Genomic DNA, 20997 nt, shown 5'->3' on the forward strand with positions numbered 1-20997 from the left:
AGCCACTCTTCATGAAGAAGAATTTCATCCTCATCACCTGGAACGTGACCTCTGTTTGGTGGAAGTGGGCTCTTGTGTGGCTGTAGGTTTGCATCCCTCCAAGGGAGTAACAGAGATTTCACTTCTGCTCTACTGAAGCCTCTGCCAGCAGATGCTCTGCTTTTCTTTCCATCAGCTACTAGCACCAAACAAGCCATTGTCTACTCAAGAAATGTTGGGACTGAGTGTTGTGATTGCTTTCTCTTTGCTTTTTCTGAAGGAACTATTGTAGCCCTAAAAGTAGTTTTTAAAAAATAGCATTATGTCTTTTAATTGCTTTTGCTATCCTTTACATGCTCATTTTTGGGACTGTTTTTTTTTTGCCTTAAACTTCCTAGAAAACATTTCTCCAGCCTTTTTTCTTTTTTTTTTCTTTTTTTTAACTGAAAGAGATTGAAACCCTGGTTAATGCAAAGCTTAAATTACACTATGAGATAACCAGGAACTAGAGGACAGCCCCAGAATCAGCTCAATCTCACACTGACAAAACAAGGTCAGATCAAAGCCTAGTTTTCTGTGTTGTCAAGAGCATGAAAACAACTGCCCTTCACTGAAACAACCTTGCAACATGCAGCTTTACAAAAAATTATCTAAAATACATTTTCTAGGTGAAATAGAACTTTGCTTATGCTTGTGTTTCAAAATCTATGCACGTGGTACTTTTATAATTTTCAAAAGTATTTTTGATTTAATGCAAAAATTTAGATTTGTGATGATTTAATTTGCTGTGTGATTTCATGGCTTTTTACTCTTTTGTTCTTTTTTCCTTTTTTTTTTTCTTTTTTAGTCTAAAAGATGTTCTCCAAAGTGAAGATGTGAAACCCAAGCTACAGTACATCATGACTAACCCTTCCTTTTCTATGGTAACAGTTCAAAGTCAGGATAGTGGGATAACCTGGGAAACCAGCTCGAGCAGATCTTCTACTCCCTGGGCCTCGGAAACTAGTACAACTTCTGATCTTTACAGTATGGAAGGTTCACCAGTAGGTTCTCCTCCAGGAAAAGTTATCTTTATTATGGATGAAGGTAAGATTGTTCGGAAAAGGAAGCGTAAATCTTCAAACAGGGTGCCGATGGCTACAAGCCTGAAGGGAAGCCAGGGCAAGAAGAAACGTGACTCTTCTGGAATGCAGAGGCAAGAACCAAGAACTGTTCTAGGAGATGTACAGGGTTCCGTGTTGAACGTTGGGCAGGTGGAAACACAAGACACAGATGAGGAAATGTTGGATGACAAAGAAGATCTAGAGGACATTGCAGAAGAACCAGTAAAACGTGCTCCAATACGATCAATATTTAGAGAAAGCAGGCTGAGAAAAGTAGGGCCGATCCTTGGAGGACCAGTACAAGCTAGAATCCAGCTGTTCAACTCAATTTTTGGGGGGATTGAGCCAACCCCTGAAACACTGGAGAAAAACAGAATCCAGAGAAGTAGCTCAGTTTCAGGAGATTCCGAACAGTTCCTTGAAACATCAGTAAGGGAAAGATTGCAGAAGTTCAGGTCACTTTCAGAAGCAATGCAACGGAAAACTTTCCAGAGAGCAAGAAATAGAAATCTCGAAACACCATCAGAGAGAAGAAGGGAGCAAAGACAGCAACCCACAACATATGCAAGTAAAAGTTATTCTTCACCAACATCGCCTCTTGCAAAACAGCTTAGTATTAAAGAGGATGTTTCATCTGAAAACATTAAACCTATTAAAATGAAAGATAAGCCAAGCAGATTGTCAAGTTTTGGTACAGAAACAGCTCTTCAACATGAAGAAAGAAAAGACAGACAATCTCTTTTGGAGATTCCAAGCCAGGTATCAGGGCAGTCACTGAAGTCCTGCCCTCCTGAAGAAGCCAAGCAGCATCAAAGTTACTCACTTGCTGCCAAAACATCAATAACGGAGCAATCAGCCTCCATTTCATTAGAGTCTGATGCTGTATCAGAGAAACAAGTGCCAGTTCCTGAAACTACAAATGAGGAACCAGACCAATCCACGCTGACAGCATCAGGTCTTCCAGATGAACCGCTGGAGCAGGAAATTCAGCCCAATTCTCCACCACGGTCTGTTTCAACAGATTTTGTTAATGAGTTAGGTAGGCAAAGCACCCAACCTATTTTGCCCACAGCTTCTATGTCAGAACATCCTGAGAGGGAAGCACAGAAGTCAGCAGAACAGTCTTACTTAGCTAACATTCCATCAGTTACATCAAAATATTCTGCTGTATCTGAGGCAAGACAGGATGATATTGTTCCTCAGTCATCAGAAGCTGCACAATCCGAGTCTGAACATGTGCTATTACCACATTCTGTAGACAAAACAGAGAAGCAAGAACCTGAGTGTCACTCATCAACACCTGCATGGCCAGAGACGGAGCATTCAGGTCAGTTGTTTACTGTTAAAAACAGTGAGACTCAAAAGACACCACCACAAGAAACTGAAAATGTTCAATTTAAGAAGCAAATGGAATCTGAGGAGCAAGGAATTAAAGTAAACTTACCTATTCCTCAAAAGACAGATTCTAAATATTTTGGCATTTCATATCCTGTTCACACAGAAACACAAGAAACTCAGAAAACTTCATCTATAAATAAAGGATCAGATTTGGATCACCCTGATTTTTCCACTGAAGAAACCAAACAAGTAGAGAGTGCACAAGTGGAAACAGAGCATCCAGATTTCTCCTATTCCAGCAAAGAAATTGAGGAAGCAGAGGGAGCACAGATGGAGACAGAGCATCCTGACTTCTCTTTTTCCAGAGGAGAAATGGATAACTCTGAAAGTGCCCAACTCGAGACAGAACATCCAGATTTCTCATATTCCAGGGAAGAAACAGAGGAATCAGAGAGTGCAAAACTGGAGACAGATTATCCAGAATTGTTTTTTTCCACACATGAAGCAGAGGCATTGGAGAATGCCCAACAACAGACAGAGCACCCAGATGTCTCATACTGCAAGGAAGAAACAGAGGAATTGGAGAGTGCGCAGCTGGAGGTGGCATATCCAGACTTTTCTTTTTCCAGGGAAGAAGCAGAGGAATCAGAGAGTGCCCATCTGGAGACAGAACACTCAGATTTTTTTCCCAAGGAAGAAACAGAAGAATCAGGGAGTGCACAGCTGGAGATGGAGCATCCAGACTTTTCTTTTTCCAGGGAAGAAGTAGAGGAGTTAGGGAGCACCCAACTGGAGACAGAACACTCAGATATCTCATACTCCGAGGGAGAAATGGTGGAATCAGAGAGTGCACAGATGGAGGTGGCACATCCGGACAGTTCTTTTTCAAGGAAAGAAGCAGAGGAATCAGAGAGTGCTCATCTAGAGACAGAATACCCAGATTTTTCATATGCCAAGGGAGAAATGGTGGAACCAGATAATGCACAGCTGGAGATGGAGCATCCAGACTTTTCTTTTTCCAGGGAAGAAGTAGAGGAATCGGAGAGCGCTAAACTGGAGAGTGGGCACCCAGATTTCTTTTATCCCAAAGATGAAATGGTAGAATTGGAGAGTGCACAGCTGGAGATGGAACATCCAGATTTCTCCTATTCCAGCAAAGAAATTGAGGAATCAGAGGAAACACAGATGGAGACAGAGCATCCAGACTTCTGTCTTGCCAAGGAAAAAACAGAGAGATTGAGGAGTTCACAGTTGGTTACAGAGCATCCAGATTCTTCCTTTTCCAGTGCAGAAATAGAGGAATTGGGGACTCCCCAACTGGAGAGAGAGCACCCAGATGTTTCATACTGCAAGAAAGAAACAGAGGAATTGGATAGTGCCCGACTGGAGACAGAGCATCCAGATGTTTTTTCCACAGAAGAAGCAGAAGGATCAGAGAGTGCACAGCTGGAGGTGGCACCTCCAGACTTTTCTTTCTCCAGGAAAGAAACAGAGGAATTGGAGAGTGCACATCTGGAGACTGGGCACCCAGATTTCTTTTATCCCAGAGAAGAAATGGTAGAATCAGAGAGTGCACAGCTGGAGATAGAACATCCAGATTTCTCCTATTCCAGCAAAGAAATTGAGGAATCAGAGGGAACACAGATGGAGACAGAGCATCCAGACTTCTGTCTTGCCAAGGAAGAAACAGAGGCATTGGAGAGCGCACAGCTGCTTACGGAGCATCCAGATTCTTCCTTCTCCAGTGCAGAAATAGAGGAATCGGGGAGTCCCCAACTGGAGAGAGAGCACCCAGATGTTTCATACTGCAAGAAAGAAACAGAGGAATTGGATAGTGCCCGACTGGAGACAGAGCATCCAGATGTTTTTTCCACAGAAGAAGCAGAAGGATCAGAGAGTGCACAGCTGGAGGTGGCAAGTCCAGACTTTTCTTTCTCCAGGAAAGAAACAGAGGAATTGGAGAGTACACATCTGGAGACAGAATATCAGGAGTTTTCATTTTCTGGGAACGAAATAGAAAAACCAAAATCTGTTCCTCTGCAACTGGAACAGCCAGAGACTTATTCCTGTGAAGAAGGAGAGCAAGAAGAAAAAGCACAGCTTCCACTGGTACCTTCAGGTTCCTCATGTCTTATGGAAGAACTAGATAAAGAAAACACTACAGAACCTGGCTTGGAATGTCCAGATATATCTGATTCCACCAGAAGAGCTGAGGCACAGCAAACTGGGTATCTAGAAACAGCACATTCCAATTTACCATTTCCCACAAATGAAACAAAGGAGCGAGAATTGCCACGAGTAGATGTGAACAATTCTCTTATGTTGTATTCTGATTACAAAGGAGAACAGCCACAGCCTGTACAGCAGGATTCACAACCTGGTGGAGAGCTGTATTCTCATGCCAAGGGAATGCAAGGGGAAACTACCCAACTGTGGTCAGAGCATCCAGTTTTGCCCTATTCTACTGGAAAAGAACAGCAACATAAAACTTTGCAGCTGAGGAAAGAAGAGACAGAGATGACATATTCCACTGGCCAAACAGAACAACAAGAAATACTGCAAGCAGATTTGCCATGCTCCCATGCAGAAGCAGCACAAGAAGTTGTACAAAAAAACTTAGAAGGTCCAGAGCCAACATACTTCATTAGTGAAGCAGAGCAACATGAAAATGTGCAACTACTTTCAGAAAAAAGGGATTTCTCATTTACCACTGGAGAAGCAATGCAAGGAGGAGTGGAACCAGAATCTTCAGGCTCCTCACATTTGACTACCAGAGCAAAGACCTGGGAAATGGCACAGCTGGAGCAGGAACAGTCACTCCCCTCCTGCTCCACTGCTGGTAGTCAGGATCAGGAAACCACACCTCTGGACATGATCCAGCCAGATTCCTTTGGCAGAATGGTACAAGATACAGTTCAGGGAGAGCTAGAACAGCAGGAAACAGTCCAACAAAAAGCTATGCAAATGGGAATGGAGTATTCTGGTTTGTCAGAAACCCGGGAGGAAGAAGATCCACAGGCCATAGACCAAATTACTTTGGCACAGCCAGAAGCAGCTCAAACAGAGTTTGTGTATTCGTCTTTGCCATATTCCCCCAGTGAACAAATGCCAGAAGAAATGGAAACAGAACGAGCATATCCAGAACAGGCATTCTATGTAAGTACAGACATGCAGGAGGAAAGGATACAAGTCAAATCAGAGCAACCATTTCTTTTAAGTTTTAGTGGCAAAGCAGAGCAACAAGAAATAGTACCTCCAGAGCTGGAGCAAACATTTTTGCCACCTTCCACTGGAAAAGAAGCTCCACTGGAAATGGAAGTGAGTTCAGAATACCCAGAGTTGTCATATTCCTTTCACGAAGCTGAGCAACAAAAAAAGTTGCAACATCCAACCTTGCCATTCCGCCTGAAGCAAGAAGCAACTGCACCACTGGTAACGGAACCTTCAGATTCTTCATGTGACAGTGGTGAAGTAAAACCAGGAGACACTGTACAGCAGGAGTCAAGACATCCAGAGTTCTCATATTCCATGGGAGAAACAGAAAGACAAGCAGAACATTTGGATTCACCAAGAACCCTGAGTGAAGCAGTGCAGGATGAACATATGGAAGTGGAATCTAAATACTCAAAGTTGACATATTCTGATGGCCAGAAAACACAGCAAGAAACTTCACAATTGAGCTCAAAATCTCCAGGTGTATCATTTTCCTATGGTAAAGCCAAGGAACAAGGAACTCAAGAGTTTGAGTCTAAATATCAAGAATTGCCTAAAATGGCCAGAAAAAGAGCTTCTCCAGCACAAATGGAGTCAAAACTCCCAGATTTTACATGTTCCCTTGGCCAAGCAAATGAACCAGAAATTGCACCATGGGAAGAGAAGCATTCTGATTTATCACATCGCACTGATGACACAAACCAACAAGAAGTGTCAGATCAGAAACACAGAAAAATTTCTGTTGGCAGAGAAAAGCAGCAGCAAACCATGAAACAGCAGTTAGAGGAAGAAAAGCTACCACATTTTCCTGGTAAAACAGAACAATTAAAACATACCCAGGAGGACTTGGAACAACCAGATTTATCATCTTCCATTGCCAGGCCAGCTGATGAAATGGCCCTACCAGAGGCAGATATATTATATCCTCTGGACAACACAGAGGTGCAACAAAGGGGACAAGGAGAATTGGAGCAAACGGGTTTAACTGGCCCCTTTGGAAAAGCAGAACAGAAAACAGATCAGCCAGAAGTTGAAATTCCATGTTTAGCCCAATCAGTGAGTGTGGAAGAAGAAGAAGAAATGGCAGAACATGGTCAGGGGTCTCCTGACTTGCCTTGCTCAATCTTCAAAGCAGGAGGACTGCCGACTGCACAGCTGAAACCTGGACACCCTCATCCAGCGTACTCCCTTGACAAAGTGCAAGAAACGACCCAGGCAGGGTTGGAACAGCCAGATGTGTTGTATTTTCATGACAAAACAGAGCAAATTCCACCTGCTCAGCTGGAAGGGGGCCATGCAGACCTAGCTCCCCCCACTCACAAAGTGGGGCAGGAAGGGATGAAGCAGACAAACATGGGACATTCTTATGAGGGACAGCCTGTCAGCAGAGCAGAGCATCCACAAGCTGCAGAAGAGAAAGTAGGAGCTCCAGGTGCATCATCTCATAGTGGAAAAGGAGAACAAAGAGAAATGGCAAAACCAGAGCCAAAACATCCCGATTTATCATATTCCATTCATAAAACTCAGACACAAGAAACAACACAACTGGGGTTAGGAAAATCACTCCCGGCATCTTGGCCTGGCAAAACAGGGCAAGCACAAACTGCTCAAGAGGAGCAGCCAGGCTTCCCGTATCCCTTAAAGGCTGCAGAAGGAGAGAAAGAACAGTCAGATTTGGGACATTCACAGTTACCTTCTGTTAGTGAGGCAGAACAAGAAACTGCACATGCAAAATCAAACTGTTCAGACTTACTTGCTGGCAGATTAGAACACCATGAAATCATACAACCAGAGCCAGAACTAATGGGTTTATCATGTTCCACTGGAGAAACTGAGCAATCTCAAGTGTCTGAAGTAGACTTGGATTATCCGGATTTATGGTATTCTGCTGGCAGAATGCAAGAAGAAGAAAATATTCAGCCAGAGCCAGGTGATTTTTTGTCATCTCTAAACAAAGAAGAGAAGCGGGAAGGTGTGGAAATGCAGGTAGGACACCCTGAACTGCAGGGCTCTATGGGGAAAACAGAAGGACTGCAAAGTTCCCAATCAAGATCAGAATATACAGATTTGTCACTGTCTGTTGGCACAGCAGAACCTTCTAAAACTACACAGGCAGACTGGAAAGAACATGATTTGTTGCATTCTTTTGTCAAAACAAAACCATCATGGGCTGCTCCACTGGAGTCTGAGCATCCACGCGTCTCAGATGCCACAGGCAAAGTACCACACCCTGATTTATCCTCTTCTGCTAGTGAAGAAAAGCGAAGCACACAGCTGGAAGTCAAACAGGGATGGGGAAGTGATACTTTACACATGGAAGAAGCAGTCCAACTGAATTTGGAACAGCCAGTGTTTTCCAATCCTCATGGCACAGCACAGCAACCAAATAGAGCCCCACTGGAAGGGGAATTCCCAGATCTCCTGTATTTCTCTGGTGAAGAAGAGCAACAAAAAATGGTAGAAGAAAAGATGGAGCATTCCAGTTTATCATATTCCATTGATAAAATACAGCAACAAGAAACCACAAAACTTGGGTTAGGACAACCAGATTTTCCATCTCTCACTGAGAAGAGAAAGAAACCACAAACTGTTCAAGCAGAAGCAGAGCATCAGGACTTGCTGCATTTCACTGGCAAAACAGAACAGCGAGGAACAGCACAACCAGAGACTGAGCACCCAGGTTTGTCATATTCTGGTGACAAACCAGAACGGCCACGGACTATGGAATGGAAATCAGAGCAGCCTGTAACACCCCATCCCATTGGAAAAACAGAGCAACAAGGAATCACACATCCAGAGTGGGAATCTCACAATTTATCATATTCCATTTGCAAAACACCATGGCAAGAAGCAACACAAATGGACTTAGAGCAACAAGATTTAACATATGCCACTGGAAAAGCAGATGAAACACAAGCTCTGCAAAGTGAACTGGAATGTACGGGTTTGTTGTATTCTTCTGGCAAAGGAGAACAAGAAATGGTATTGCCAGAGTTGCAACATCCACAGCTATCTTGCCCTGTTAGAGAAATAGTAGAGGAAGCTACACATTGGAAATCGAACTATCCAGATTTGCCATTTGGTCAAGAGCACTGTGAATTTGAACAACCAGAGGTAGAAGAAATGGATGTGTCCTATCCTGCTGGCAAATTACAGCACACACAACCTGTCCAAAAAGTACTGCACCCTGAGCATTTGGAGTCCTTTGGCAAACTAGAGGAAAAGGGAATTGCCCAACCTGGCTTTTTGTACTCCTTTGGTGAAGAAAAGCAGACACCAGCTTCGCCATTAGACTTGCTGCAGCCTGGTTTATCACATTCTCTTGGCAAAACAGAAAAACAGGAAACTGAAACACCAGGGTTCATGACTTCTGATTCTTCATATTCCACAGAAAAAGCAGAGCAGTTGCAAACAGAACATCTAAAATCAGAATGTCTGGACTTTTCATATTCTCTTGGCAAAGCAGAGCCTCATGGAATGAAACCACTGGATTTACCATACTCCTATGTCAAAGCAGAGCAACCACAGACTGTCCAGCTGGAGCATCCAGAGGCATCACATCTCCTGGATGAAATGGACCGCAGGAATGAGGCTCAACCTGAACTGCAGGGAATGAATTTGCAGTACCCTGTTGTTGAAACAGAGCAAGCCAGAATACCTTCTGCATCATATACCTTTGGCAGGACTGAGGATCAGGGAATGGCACAGACAGACTTTGGACAATCAGGTTTATTGAGTCCTACGGACAAAGCAGAAAAACACGAAGCAGGTCTGCCGAGAGCAGGACTTTCAGAGAAGCAAGACACAGGGGCTGCCTCATCTCTACATTCTCAGTTACAAACTAAACAAGATTTACCCTTTGCCACTGAGGAAGCAGAGACCCAACCATACTCATCTCTTACTGAACAAACAGTGTCTGCACATTCAGATGTTTCACATTCTGTCTCTGAAATAAAACCAGAAGGAAGTCCAAAGTCTTCACCTGTAACTGCAGGCCTGTCCCCCAAGCACTTAGATCTATCTTATACTCACTGTAAAACAGAGCAGACAGAAGCTGCCCGGCCTGCATCAAGTTTCTTTCTTGCAAGAGAAGAAGCAGAGAAAACAAAAATTAATCTGCATTTGCCTGTGGCTGCACAACCAGAGGCTGAACATGCAATTTTACATGAAACAGAGAGCGAACAGACTCCACATTACTTCCACACAGCTACGCAATTAGAATCCAAACAATTAGATCTATCATATTCTACAGATAAAGCAGAAACTCTGGAAAGTCAGGATTATTTAACTGTATCTTCAAAAATGGAGTCTGAACCTTCAGTTCCATTTTATTCAGCTGATGAAAGATGTCAACAAGAAACTTCACCTTATTCAAAACCAACCTCTGAGTACTTTGTTCCCATGTGGTCCCTTGCTCAACAAGAAAAGCAAAGCCCACAGCCACTTACTCCCCAGCCTGCACAATCAGAGTGTAAATATGTAGTTCCACCACATGATGAAAAAGAAGTGCAGAAAGTTGAGCTCTGTGCATCTGAATCAGCAAGTCTGAAAATAGAGCAGTTGGAGAGTATGTCTCTAATGCACACACAAGACCAAGATAAACAAGAATCTCAAGGACATTTGAGGGATGCAAAATATTTGTCATCAGACCAGCTAAGAAGCACCCCCCAGTTCACTGCTGAGCAGGATAAGCAAAAAATGCAACCTGAAGTGCAGACAGAGCCAAGGTTGGAGACTGCAGTGATAAAGGTGACTGGTGTAGCAGAATGGCAAGCAGCAGCATCAGATTCATTTGCACCTTCTCATACACTACCTGAAAACTCAGTATCAGTGGTTGTCCCTGACAACGAAGAGAAACAAAATATTGCATCATCTGTGTCCAATGTCGTAGGCATGCTTGGAAAGCAACCTAGCACAATTTCAGGCATTTATACTGAAGAAGAGGAGCGATGTGAAATGCAACTATATTTTGCAGACCAAAACCCTACATCCTTAGAACATGAGGGAGCTGCTTCATCAGATCTTGTTTATGAAACTGAGACACACACAATGCAGCATTATTCTGGTGAACAGGGTAATCTTTCTTCAGCAGAAATGAAGTCTGTTAGCCCTAGTTCCGATGAAAAGCAGAATCCAGAGACTTCATCTTTTGGGCTAGCTAGCTGGCTGGTGGAAGAGGTGAAATCACACTCAATTAGCCCAATAAGAGCTGCAGAAGTAAACAGGCAAGGAATTCAACTTTCTCCAAGTGAAACTTCTGAACTTGGATCGCAACAATTTCCAGCTGGAAGTTTCCCAGAACTTAGAGTTCCTGGTGATACAAAGAATAAAGGAGATATGTTTACAGTTTCTGTTTCAGTGTCAAGTGAAATTTCCCCCAGAGCATCCTCTGAAAGTAGTCATAAAATGGAAAGGTATGATTTACCATCTCTGGGAGGAGATAATCCAGGCCCAGAAAAAGTTCAGAAGCGAGAAACTGTGATTGGAAACCCTACAAAAATGGACGGAATGCAACAACCAGAGGTAGACAAGGTGCCTGAAGGGCCCGAACATTATCTGAGAGGAGAGGAGGAAGAAATGGAACATGCACGCACTGTAGAAGACAGTCAGCATGCTCCAGAGCCTACTGAACAAAAAGATCTATTTAACATAATCTCAGAAGGTTATGAAATACTCAATATTCATGCTCCTACACATATTTCTTCTGTTGATCAAGAAGAAAGTAAACACCTGCCAGATAAACTAGAATACTTGGAAACAAATCCTTCAATTAAAAGAAAATTAGCTGATGATGGCCATAGAGCTCTAGCTTCTGGAACAACCACAGAAATTTCAGAGGGCTCAGTGTTAGGAAAGCCTGCAAGCCATGAACTGAAAGAATTGGTTAAAAATGATGATACTGAGGAAGCTGGAGATACACAACAAAAAAATCCCACTTTGCCAGAAAATAATAATAATGGTGGGTTGGATCCTAATAATGGTATGGCTGATATGGATTATTTTGAAAAATACACATTGATTGATGACAAATCCCCAATTAAGCCACATTTTGAAAGAACAGGTTCTTTGTTTCCTGTGACAGAAGATCCCAATGAACCCGTGGAAGAAGCCACATCTTTTAAAGAAAGTGCTGAGGTAGATACTTTGGAAGAGGAGTTCTCCTTACTTGAGGACCTGGATGAAGTCTTTTACGGCACTGTGAAAGGAGAAAGTAAAATGCATATCAGTGCAGATGCTCGAAACCCTTTACCTCTGCAGAAATCAATTGATAGTAGCAGTAAAAAGGTTTCAAATGTAGAAGATGAACGGAAGTCCCCAGGGACCCAACTCTTTGATTCAGAAGAAGGAGTACTAGAACGATCTCTGTTGTTCCCTACCACTGTTGCTGCAGTTAATCCAGAGCTTCTAGAAGAGCCACCTGCTCTGTCGTTTTTGTACAAGGACCTCTATGCAGAAGCAGTAGGAGACAAGATGAAAGATGAGACTCCTTCTGATGAGGAAAGTGGTAATTCTAATGCATCTTTCCCTAGTAGAAATTCAGACACGGATGATGGAACAGGAATATATTTTGAAAAATACATTCTTAAAGATGAACTTCCAAGTAAGGCCATACGGCCTCAAAAAGAGCTTATACCAGGGGATGAGCCCTTTAGTAGGGCAATTTCAGTTCAGAGCTCAGAGGACAAACACAAGCAGGGTTCTGGTGATGTAGTGGAGAGAGAGAAAATCCAGGTTGACAGTAACATTAGAGCAACAATTTGTAAGCCAATGCATGCTATTCCTTTTGGAGGCAAAGAAATTCTTTCAGGTGCAAGAAGCGATACCACTGAACAAGGAGAAGAAGAAAATGTACCTGTAGAAACAACTGAAGAGTTGCCAGAGCAATCTAGGTATCAAGTGTGTAGTCAACCAGTGGATTATCAGGGAACTGCGTATCAAGAAGCAGCTAGTAATAAGCAGGAAGAACAGCATGAAATAACAGCAATTCCTGAAATAGAAGAATATGTCCCATATGCCCGGACTCCTGTTGAAGACAGTGAAGATGATCGATATACGCAGGGAAATCTTTCACATCTCCCTACCATTCAGCAAACAGAGAAGCCAGACTTGCCAAGAGAAGAGCAGCACCCTGATGTTTATGAAGATCTTGCTGAGTCAATGGACTATGATGTGATTACACAAGAAGAGCTTTTGCAAGATGAAATATCATCTCAATTCACACATGAGGAGTTATTATTTGAAGACAGAGACTCTTTTGAGCATATTGGGGATAATTATGAATTTGTTAATGAGCCAGAGCAAGGAACACCTGTTGAACTTGAAGATTCAGGCTTTGTGGTGATGTATCCTGAAAAATCAGCAACAAACATTCCTCAGGTTGAAAGCCCACAAAGAGAACTGAAGAAAATGCAAGCAGACACGTATTGTCACCACTGCAAATGCCCAATATCTGCTATTGACAAGCTTTTTGGAGAACATAAAGACCATGAAGTCACAACACTAGATGATGCTGCAACCAAGATGAAGGTAAGAATTCATTTGGGTGAGGGAAAGAGCTACTGAAGCTAATTTCTCCCTACCTTCTGTGTGGTCAGCAGAGAGGTTTCAGAGAGCAGCCCAGAGGTAAATTATAGTATCTATAAAATAAAAACTACTCCTAAGCACCAGTTAGAGCTCTTGAAGGAAGACTATCATATGAAAGTATTTTCTAGAGTTCTAGACTTGCTAAGTTGATATGTTTATCTGCTCATAAGTTTGAATGATCTTGTTTGTATGTAGCTGTTATCAAACCTTCCATCTGTTAACCTGCTCACCTGTAAGCTGGTTCTGGTATGTCTAAGGGAAGAAATGGGAAGAGTAATGTTTCTGTGAAAAGACAATCTTAGTAATGGTAGCTCATTTCACTTGACAAGAAATAGTAACCTCTGTAAAATGGGACCAGTGTTCCCTGTCCTAGTTAGGGTTTTTGCTTGCTCGGAGATGTTGGATGCGTTGCAGTTTACAACTAACAGTTTTGTTGAAACTCCATCCTTATTTTCTGTTTAGTTCATGTCTATCTGTCCCAGCAGTGTTTTAGCTGTGGTGCAGGGAAGAGTTTAGCAAGTCCTACTCCTCCCTACTGAGTTGTAGCACTCTAAAAGCTAGATAAAAATACCCTTCAATTCAGCAGCCTAGTCCTTTGCTGCCAATACTAGTGAAAATGCTTTTGTTTCTGTGGAATCTGTTCTCCATTAAGTTGCAGTTCTGCTTGTGAAAACAACATACAAGCGATGTCTCATCTCTACCATATCAGATTTGTTCATGTACAAGTATACTGATGTTCCAGCTATTTAATCTAACCCCAGTATCTCAAAGGTGAGGTCTCTTTCCTGGCACATGCTCGGTTGGCGGTAATACAGATTTTGTGTAACCTCATTAAAATTCTAGAAGGGCTTGTTTTGACGGGATTTATGTTATCTTTACGTTAGCTGATATGTAAGAATGATAAATTAAAAATAGGGGGAGTCAATGTGGCAGTTTCAAATATCAGTATTTACAAACTATCTCCATGGTGTGCAGATGCATGACAGCAGAGTTGCTTTTTATATGTGGCCATTCATGCTTGACTGAGAAGTGATAATTAGCCACCAGTAAGTCAGTAATAAAGCCACAGACCCCAACCATTCCCCGAATGTACCTGCATTGCAGTGGTCAAGTTAAGCCGCAAATAAACATCCCATGATGTCACTCCCTGGCTGTGGAGCACAGATGAAGCCAGTATTAAATCTGGCCACAACAGAGGTTTGGCTTCACATGATTTCAAGCACTTAGGGCTCAGGTTACTCTGTGATGGCATTTGTATGTTTCTTGTTACTTCTGTATAATTACTGAGAAAACATTAATACAGCAAAATGTTTGTCACCTGAATTTTAAATGTAGGAACAGTAAATGAAACGATCTATAGACGGCATCTGTCAGATTTTATAGGTTATCTTGACAAAGAGAAGTTTGTCTCTGAATCTTGGTGATTGGCCCTAAATGTGACATTTATAATTAATGGAAAGACATACTCTAGTTTTCAACAGCTTTAGCTGAATAAGTATGCCATAAGAGGAAGCTGTTAACAAAGGAGGTTACCCCTTCTTTTTAAATGTATGCCAGCTAGTTAAAACAGTATGTTTATAAATGGCACCTGAGCAGATGACCAGCTTGCTTTCACAAAAAAGGCCAAGAAGGACAAAGAAGGAGTTCTGAGTTATCGGTGATCTCTGCTGTCTCTTGGACTTCTTTTGTTTCCACATCTAATTCAACCAGTGATTTTGATGCATTCTGGTTTTATAGGAAATATCTTCAAAATTATATTTTTTAAAAAATCCCAACACCGCATACTCTATTAGCCTCATAACTACTTGAATTATCTTATTTTTATGGGCCTGTTCCTGCAGTCTCTCAAGGAACCTATTGAGGCTCTGAGTTCCCTCAGTCTCTAGCAAAACTGCTCTGGAACTTGAGGTGTTCAACAACTGGTATAGACACTCTGCACCTTGTTGACCTGAGGTCACTTTTTATTTTCCCCCTTTGGAAACAGTTTTGTGACTGTTCCAATTGCTATTTCTGTGCTTGTCTTTATAGCCAGGGAGATACTTGAACTTAATTTAGAAGTACTTCCAATGGTGGCTTATGGAAAAAAAAAATATGTTCACCTAGAATAAGCTCTATGGAAAAGCTTTAAAAAATAACACACTTATGTTACTGAAACATTTAACATTTCAGGATCACTTAGGTGAATTGCTAATAGCACTGGAAGAAAAGTCAATGAAGATTGAAGCATTTGTGGGTGATATTGAATCACTGTTTAACTCTGTTGAGGTAAGTCCACTGTTCTACCACACTTGTTTTCTTTACCTCTACAAAATTATTTCTAAGATATACTTGGCTTGTTTTGTAGTATTGCTAGTCCATGGTTTAGCCCCAGCTGTCAGATAAGCACCATGCAGTTGCTTGCTCCCTCCTTCTCCTGCCCCACCTCCCTGGTGGGATGGTGAGGAGAATCAGAGGAAAATTCTTGGGTTGGGATAAGGACAGTTTAATGGGACAGCAAAGGGAGAGGAAAATTACAACAACTGTACTTACAAAATAATATATGGAGATAGTGATACGGAATGCAATTTTCTCACTGCCAGAAAACCAGTGTCCCCATACAGTGACAACTCTTCCCTGTCCAAGTCCCCTCTTATAGAGTGAACATGACATCATGTTATCAAACATCTCTTTGGCTAGTTTGGGTCATCTGTCTGGGCTGTGTCCTGTCCCAGCTTCTTGTGAAAATTAACTCTATCACAGCTGAAAACCAGGACACATTGCTTCCACTAAAACAGGCTGTTGCTCCAGTCCTCAAACTGACCTCTCCCACAGGAAGGTGTTAACTTTAAGGGAAGAAAAAGATTGCTTTTTTTTGCATATTATTGCAAAGGGGAAAATGTGACTGTCAAGCACTTGAGGAAAAATTACCTCAATTCTATTAATGCTTATAAAAACCTCACACTGTTTGTATCTTTCCTTAGAATCCAGTGTGAAGCTTCAAAATGAGTTTGCCCAATGATTTCTTAATGCCTAAGTTCTTAAGGTCCTGTAAGTCTTGAGGATGGCACAAGTTTCAGTGGAAAGTATGGATTTTTAGTTACTTTGCAGTCATACTTCCTGTCTCAATGCTTAAATATAGAAGTTAAAACACTAATGGTAAATTAAAAAAAACCCCAAACAAACTACCATTGTTTTTTAATGTCTTTCTCCAGCACTATTTCTCCCAGATGAGCTTGCTGACAGAATTAGACTTCTTTTATTCTCAGGATGATAGAAAGAGTCTGGTGGATGGCTCATGTATGGGCAATTGAGAGTTTCTGCATATTCATTAAATGTTTTAATTTTATTCTTCAGATCAATTTACATCTGTTTTTACTTTGCAGGAAAACTGTAAGAAAAATGCAGACTTATTGGAAAAGCAGAATGAAGAGATGCTTAAGAATGTGGTAGCACAATATGATGAGAAATCAGATAACTTTGAGGAAGTGAAGAAGATGAAAATGGAGTACCTGTATGAGCAGATGGTTCACTTCCAGCAAACTGTTGATTCAGCAAAGGAAACTTTGGAGGCAACAGTAAAAGAAATGGAAGAACTTGATGGATTTGCTTTCCTAAATGTAAGTAAAAATGGCTTTCATATTGTAGTTTTTATGATACTAGTTAGGAAGAGCACTTATGCGGTACCTAGGCTGAGAATGAGATATTTACCTTCCTTTTATATATATATATATATATATGTTATTTTTAAAGATAGCTGAATCCTGCAAGCTCAGCTATTCCACTCTGAAAGTGCTAGATCATTTGCTTTTGTCAGGTGAATGCTCAGAACTGCAAAGATGATGCATGGGGTGAAAACATGCTTTATGCCATTAAAATAGTTCTGTTTTCTTGAAGAGGAGGCTAAGAGTCAATATATCTAGAATTAACTATCCACTGAAGAGTAAGAAACTATATAGTAAAAGGTACTTTACTGTATGAAAAATAAAGGTGAAACAAGAAAGTGTAATTGAAAGTTATCTAAACCAGAAACAGTTGTCATTGAGTTGTGGGTGAGTTGGGCTTTTGGCGGGGGTGGGGGGTGCTTTTTGTTCGGGGTTGGGGTTTTTTTTCTTCTTTTTTTTTATGAGCAGATGCACAGTATTTACTCAAATTACTGAGGCTGTGATAAATGTTTACTGTTGAAAAACACCAAACATCTGTGTGGTACTTAGTTGCCAGCCAGGGTTAAGCCACGGCAATGGGCTAGGTATAGGAATGTGCATGTGAGGTGCGTGTCTGTAATGGTCCTTCCTGGGTGTAGAAATCATCCTGTGTGAATATACATGACTTGAGTTACCTAGCTCCTACAGTTCCCAGTTGTAAGCTCGTGTCAGAGGGTCTTGCAGGTAAATCATGAACAGGCTGGATCTCTCACGATTGTTCTTGTGCTGCCAGACTTGTCTGTAAGTGAGCTGTGACACTTTCTCCTTCACAGAAGCCTATCAGCTGTCTTGAAGTGGGTGGGATTTCTGGGACAATGATCTCATACTGTTATGGAACTAGTGCATAGTCTGGAAGCAGCAGAGAAACTGTCCTGTGATGCAAGAAATGAAAAGTTCAAATTACTGTCTAAAGGCTGACAATTTGTAAAACAGCTTTCCATGCCCCCCAGCCCATATAACAGCAGTTAGAGAAATGGTGGAGCAATATTTGGCTTCCTCCCCTGCTCCAAGCTACACAATGTCTTGACATCCTGAAACCAATTGAATGCCGTGGGATAATGGCTATTTTGAGCTGGATGAGAAATATGTCTCATTTTCCTGAACTTTCTGAGGTGCTGGATCAGTGTTTTGGCAAAAAGATTAATTCTTCTGTGGGGTGGGAAAATCGTTAGGTTCCCTGCCCCTTTCTGTTAGCGATAGAGGACAGGAACTTTTCTGTCCACAAGTCAGGAATTGCTAGCTAAAGATTCATGGCACATGGGGGAAACTCTCACTCCACAAGTACAGTTTCTCATAAACAGAAGTTATGAAGGAGATTTCAGCCAGAATTTGGATTTAAGTGTTCTTAACATGCAAGTGATTTCTCTCTGTAAAAGCCTTGGTTTAAGGCAGTTATTTGACTGTGCTCTGGTCTTTAAACCTGGATATTGAGTGCTGACCCCTCAGGAGTTCAAAACCAGATTTAGACTCAATTAGTCTCCTAAGCCAGAGCTATGAAGTGGAATATTGTTAAGGAACCGATTCTGCTGGTGTGAATGAGCAGCATCACAGACAGCATGAAGTCAGTAAAGCCCTCCATATTATATGTCTGTGGAGAGTAGCAAGGCTATTAGATGAATAGCTCTCCAGCATTTTCAGGGTCTTGAAAACTGTTAATACATTTCTTTTTTTCCTCCTTTAGTCATCTAAAGAATTGAATAAAAGGTATATGAGTTATGGGTTAAGTGCACAGTAGTGATTACCGGGCCTAGCATGCTGGATGCTTCCTTTAGTATTTGCAAGCTTTGAAAACACGCTGCTAATGTTCATAGCTACTTCTATAAACCTTTCAAATAATGAAATTAAGAGAAGATATTTTGTACTTGTTGCTGTAACTGACTGGTTTTGAAGTGTTTTCCACATGTTCTATAATACATCAATTAAACAAGTAGCATTTTAAAATGTCATCTCAAGCTCCCAGCCTTTATAGGAGAAGTGTTCAACTACAAGCCCATGTTCCCCTAACAAATCTTCAAAGGTAAACTGCAAATATTCAGACAGGCTGGCTGCAGGCTTCTCTTATACAAGCCCCCAAACCTGCTTTGCCCACACCACCACCACTTACTATGCCCAAAGGGGCTGGGTGTCAGTGCACTCTTGGCCATCACAGTGGTAAGCGTGCTCACACGTGTTGGTGGACTGGGGTATAACAGTGACACAAGGGTTCCAGTTCGTGATCAAATTACAGCCTCTGAAGAGAATGTGCAAAACTCCCCTTCCTGCTTCCCATCCATCTGCAGAATTAGAACTAAACATTTGTACTCCCCCATTCTAAGTCAGAACGTGACAGTCTGGCTGTATGTATCTGCATGTAGTCTATTGCATGAGAGTAGAGCGGGTATAATTTTCTAAGGCTGGCTTTCTTTATTTGTTAACATATGCACTAAACATAGAGTTTATACTGTTTTATGCATGGGTTTGGTTATTACTTTGATAATACCTGATTTGCTAAAAAAGGTCAAGAACAAACCTGTATAACAATGCATGTTTTTCTTAAGAAAGTGCATTTTATATTTGTTGTGCTTTATTAAGATAATGTATAATTAAGTCCTTTGTTACTGAATAAAAGGAAGGAGACAAAGGTAAAATTCTGTTTCCTTGAAAAAAATAACCTTTTCTTTCCATCAAGCTGCTTCTGCCTCAAAATGTGCTGTTTTTTGCTATAATAAACTCAGCAAATATGAGCTAATTAAGTGGAATCAATCTTCCTCCTTGTGTTAGGATTTTTTTTTTCCTCTTGCCACAGGCAGCTGCTTTATGCCATGCCTCCAGAGTCAGCTGCTTAGTTTAATCTCTAAGGTCTGTAACCTTTAAAGGCCCTGTGTTAGGGAGCCCGAACGCTGGTGCTCTTGGGAGTCTCGCTGTGAACTTCAAATCTTCACGTTCCCACGGGTCAAGCGCATGCAGACCACGTGTGTCCTCTCTGTGGTCCTGATCTGAGATCACAGTATGCTCCAAATGTTAAAAATCAGGGAAGCAGCTTCTCCTTGCATGTTGTCCTCAAGTTCATGGGAAATATTTAGAGAAGCGTAGGGTGCATGGACTTTTCTTCTGGCCTTTAGCAACTACGTGACACCACAAGGGATTTTCATGGCTACGTGTTTTCTTCCAAACAGGTTACTTTCTGCAATGGATACTACTCTCTCTTTAGAAAAGGTGCCCAGTGCTTTTTCACTGTTCGAGCACTATGCAGACAGCCCAGGACAAACCAATCAGCACTCCTTAAAGCACGTAGCTGGTAAGCATCTCTGAATATTGTCCTTACAAAAGATAATGTTTTGGCAAGGCTCTGAAAATCTTACAAAGCTAAAACCAGAATCTACTTGAGAAGTATAAATTTGCAAACCATATAATTAGCAATCAGAGTTGAATGTAAAATGAAGTCTAATTGTGCACAAGTGTTTAGCTTATGGAAGGACACTAAGATGAGCAACAGGGAAAAGTGCTAAAGTGGGGGATTCTTGCATCATTCAACTCATCATACCTCAGACTAACAGAAGGTCTCTATCTGTAAATCACCCAGGGCTAAAGAAGATGCTGTTCTCTTGCAGACAGGGACAGGAGAGGCAATCACAAGGTCTCCTGAGCCCCCTTCCTCCAACAGGGGAAGCCCCAGTGTTGCTGGTGTGGGAGGAGAGCAGGGGGCTGCCTGATGGCCCAGATTCCTGGTTTTGTGCCACATGAACACGGGCACCTGAGAGCCTCATGGGACATGAAGGGAGAGCAGTTAGCTGTAGCTGGAAACAGCCTCAGCTTCAGAGGGCCACGGTGAAAATTGCACGTGATAAAGGAGTTTATTTATCTCTGATATTTCATATTCTGCAAATAGCCTGCCTGTGTGGGCTTTCTGCTCTGCCTGTACATATAGTTACAGAAAGTATCTGGACATGGAGAGCTGACAATGAAGAGCTTGTCAGCACCAATTCTTGGATTAATTTTCCTCAAATGGGGCCTCACTCCAGTTCTTTATCAAGAGCTTGCATCTCACTATGCTTTGTGATCTCCCATTCACCATCACATACACCAATGCTGTCATAGTCACTGGTTTTTCAAGCAATGCC

General features: G+C 41.8%; 1 protein-coding gene across 1 annotated transcript in view; it reads left to right on the forward strand.

Annotated features, from left to right (window-relative positions):
* The window catches only part of CMYA5 (cardiomyopathy associated 5), a 48125-nt gene that overhangs the window by 6877 nt on the left and 20251 nt on the right, over positions 1–20997 (forward strand). Inside the window, exons 2-6 of the mRNA XM_084278936.1 lie at positions 827–13160; positions 15387–15482; positions 16580–16813; positions 18579–18601; positions 20053–20174. Coding sequence (XP_084135062.1) covers positions 827–13160; positions 15387–15482; positions 16580–16813; positions 18579–18601; positions 20053–20174 — 12809 coding nt within the window. The remainder of the gene's footprint in view (positions 1–826; positions 13161–15386; positions 15483–16579; positions 16814–18578; positions 18602–20052; positions 20175–20997) is intronic.

The sequence above is a fragment of the Gallinula chloropus genome (assembly GCF_964237585.1).
Source record: "Gallinula chloropus genome assembly, chromosome: Z".
Taxonomy (NCBI): Eukaryota; Metazoa; Chordata; class Aves; order Gruiformes; family Rallidae; genus Gallinula; species Gallinula chloropus.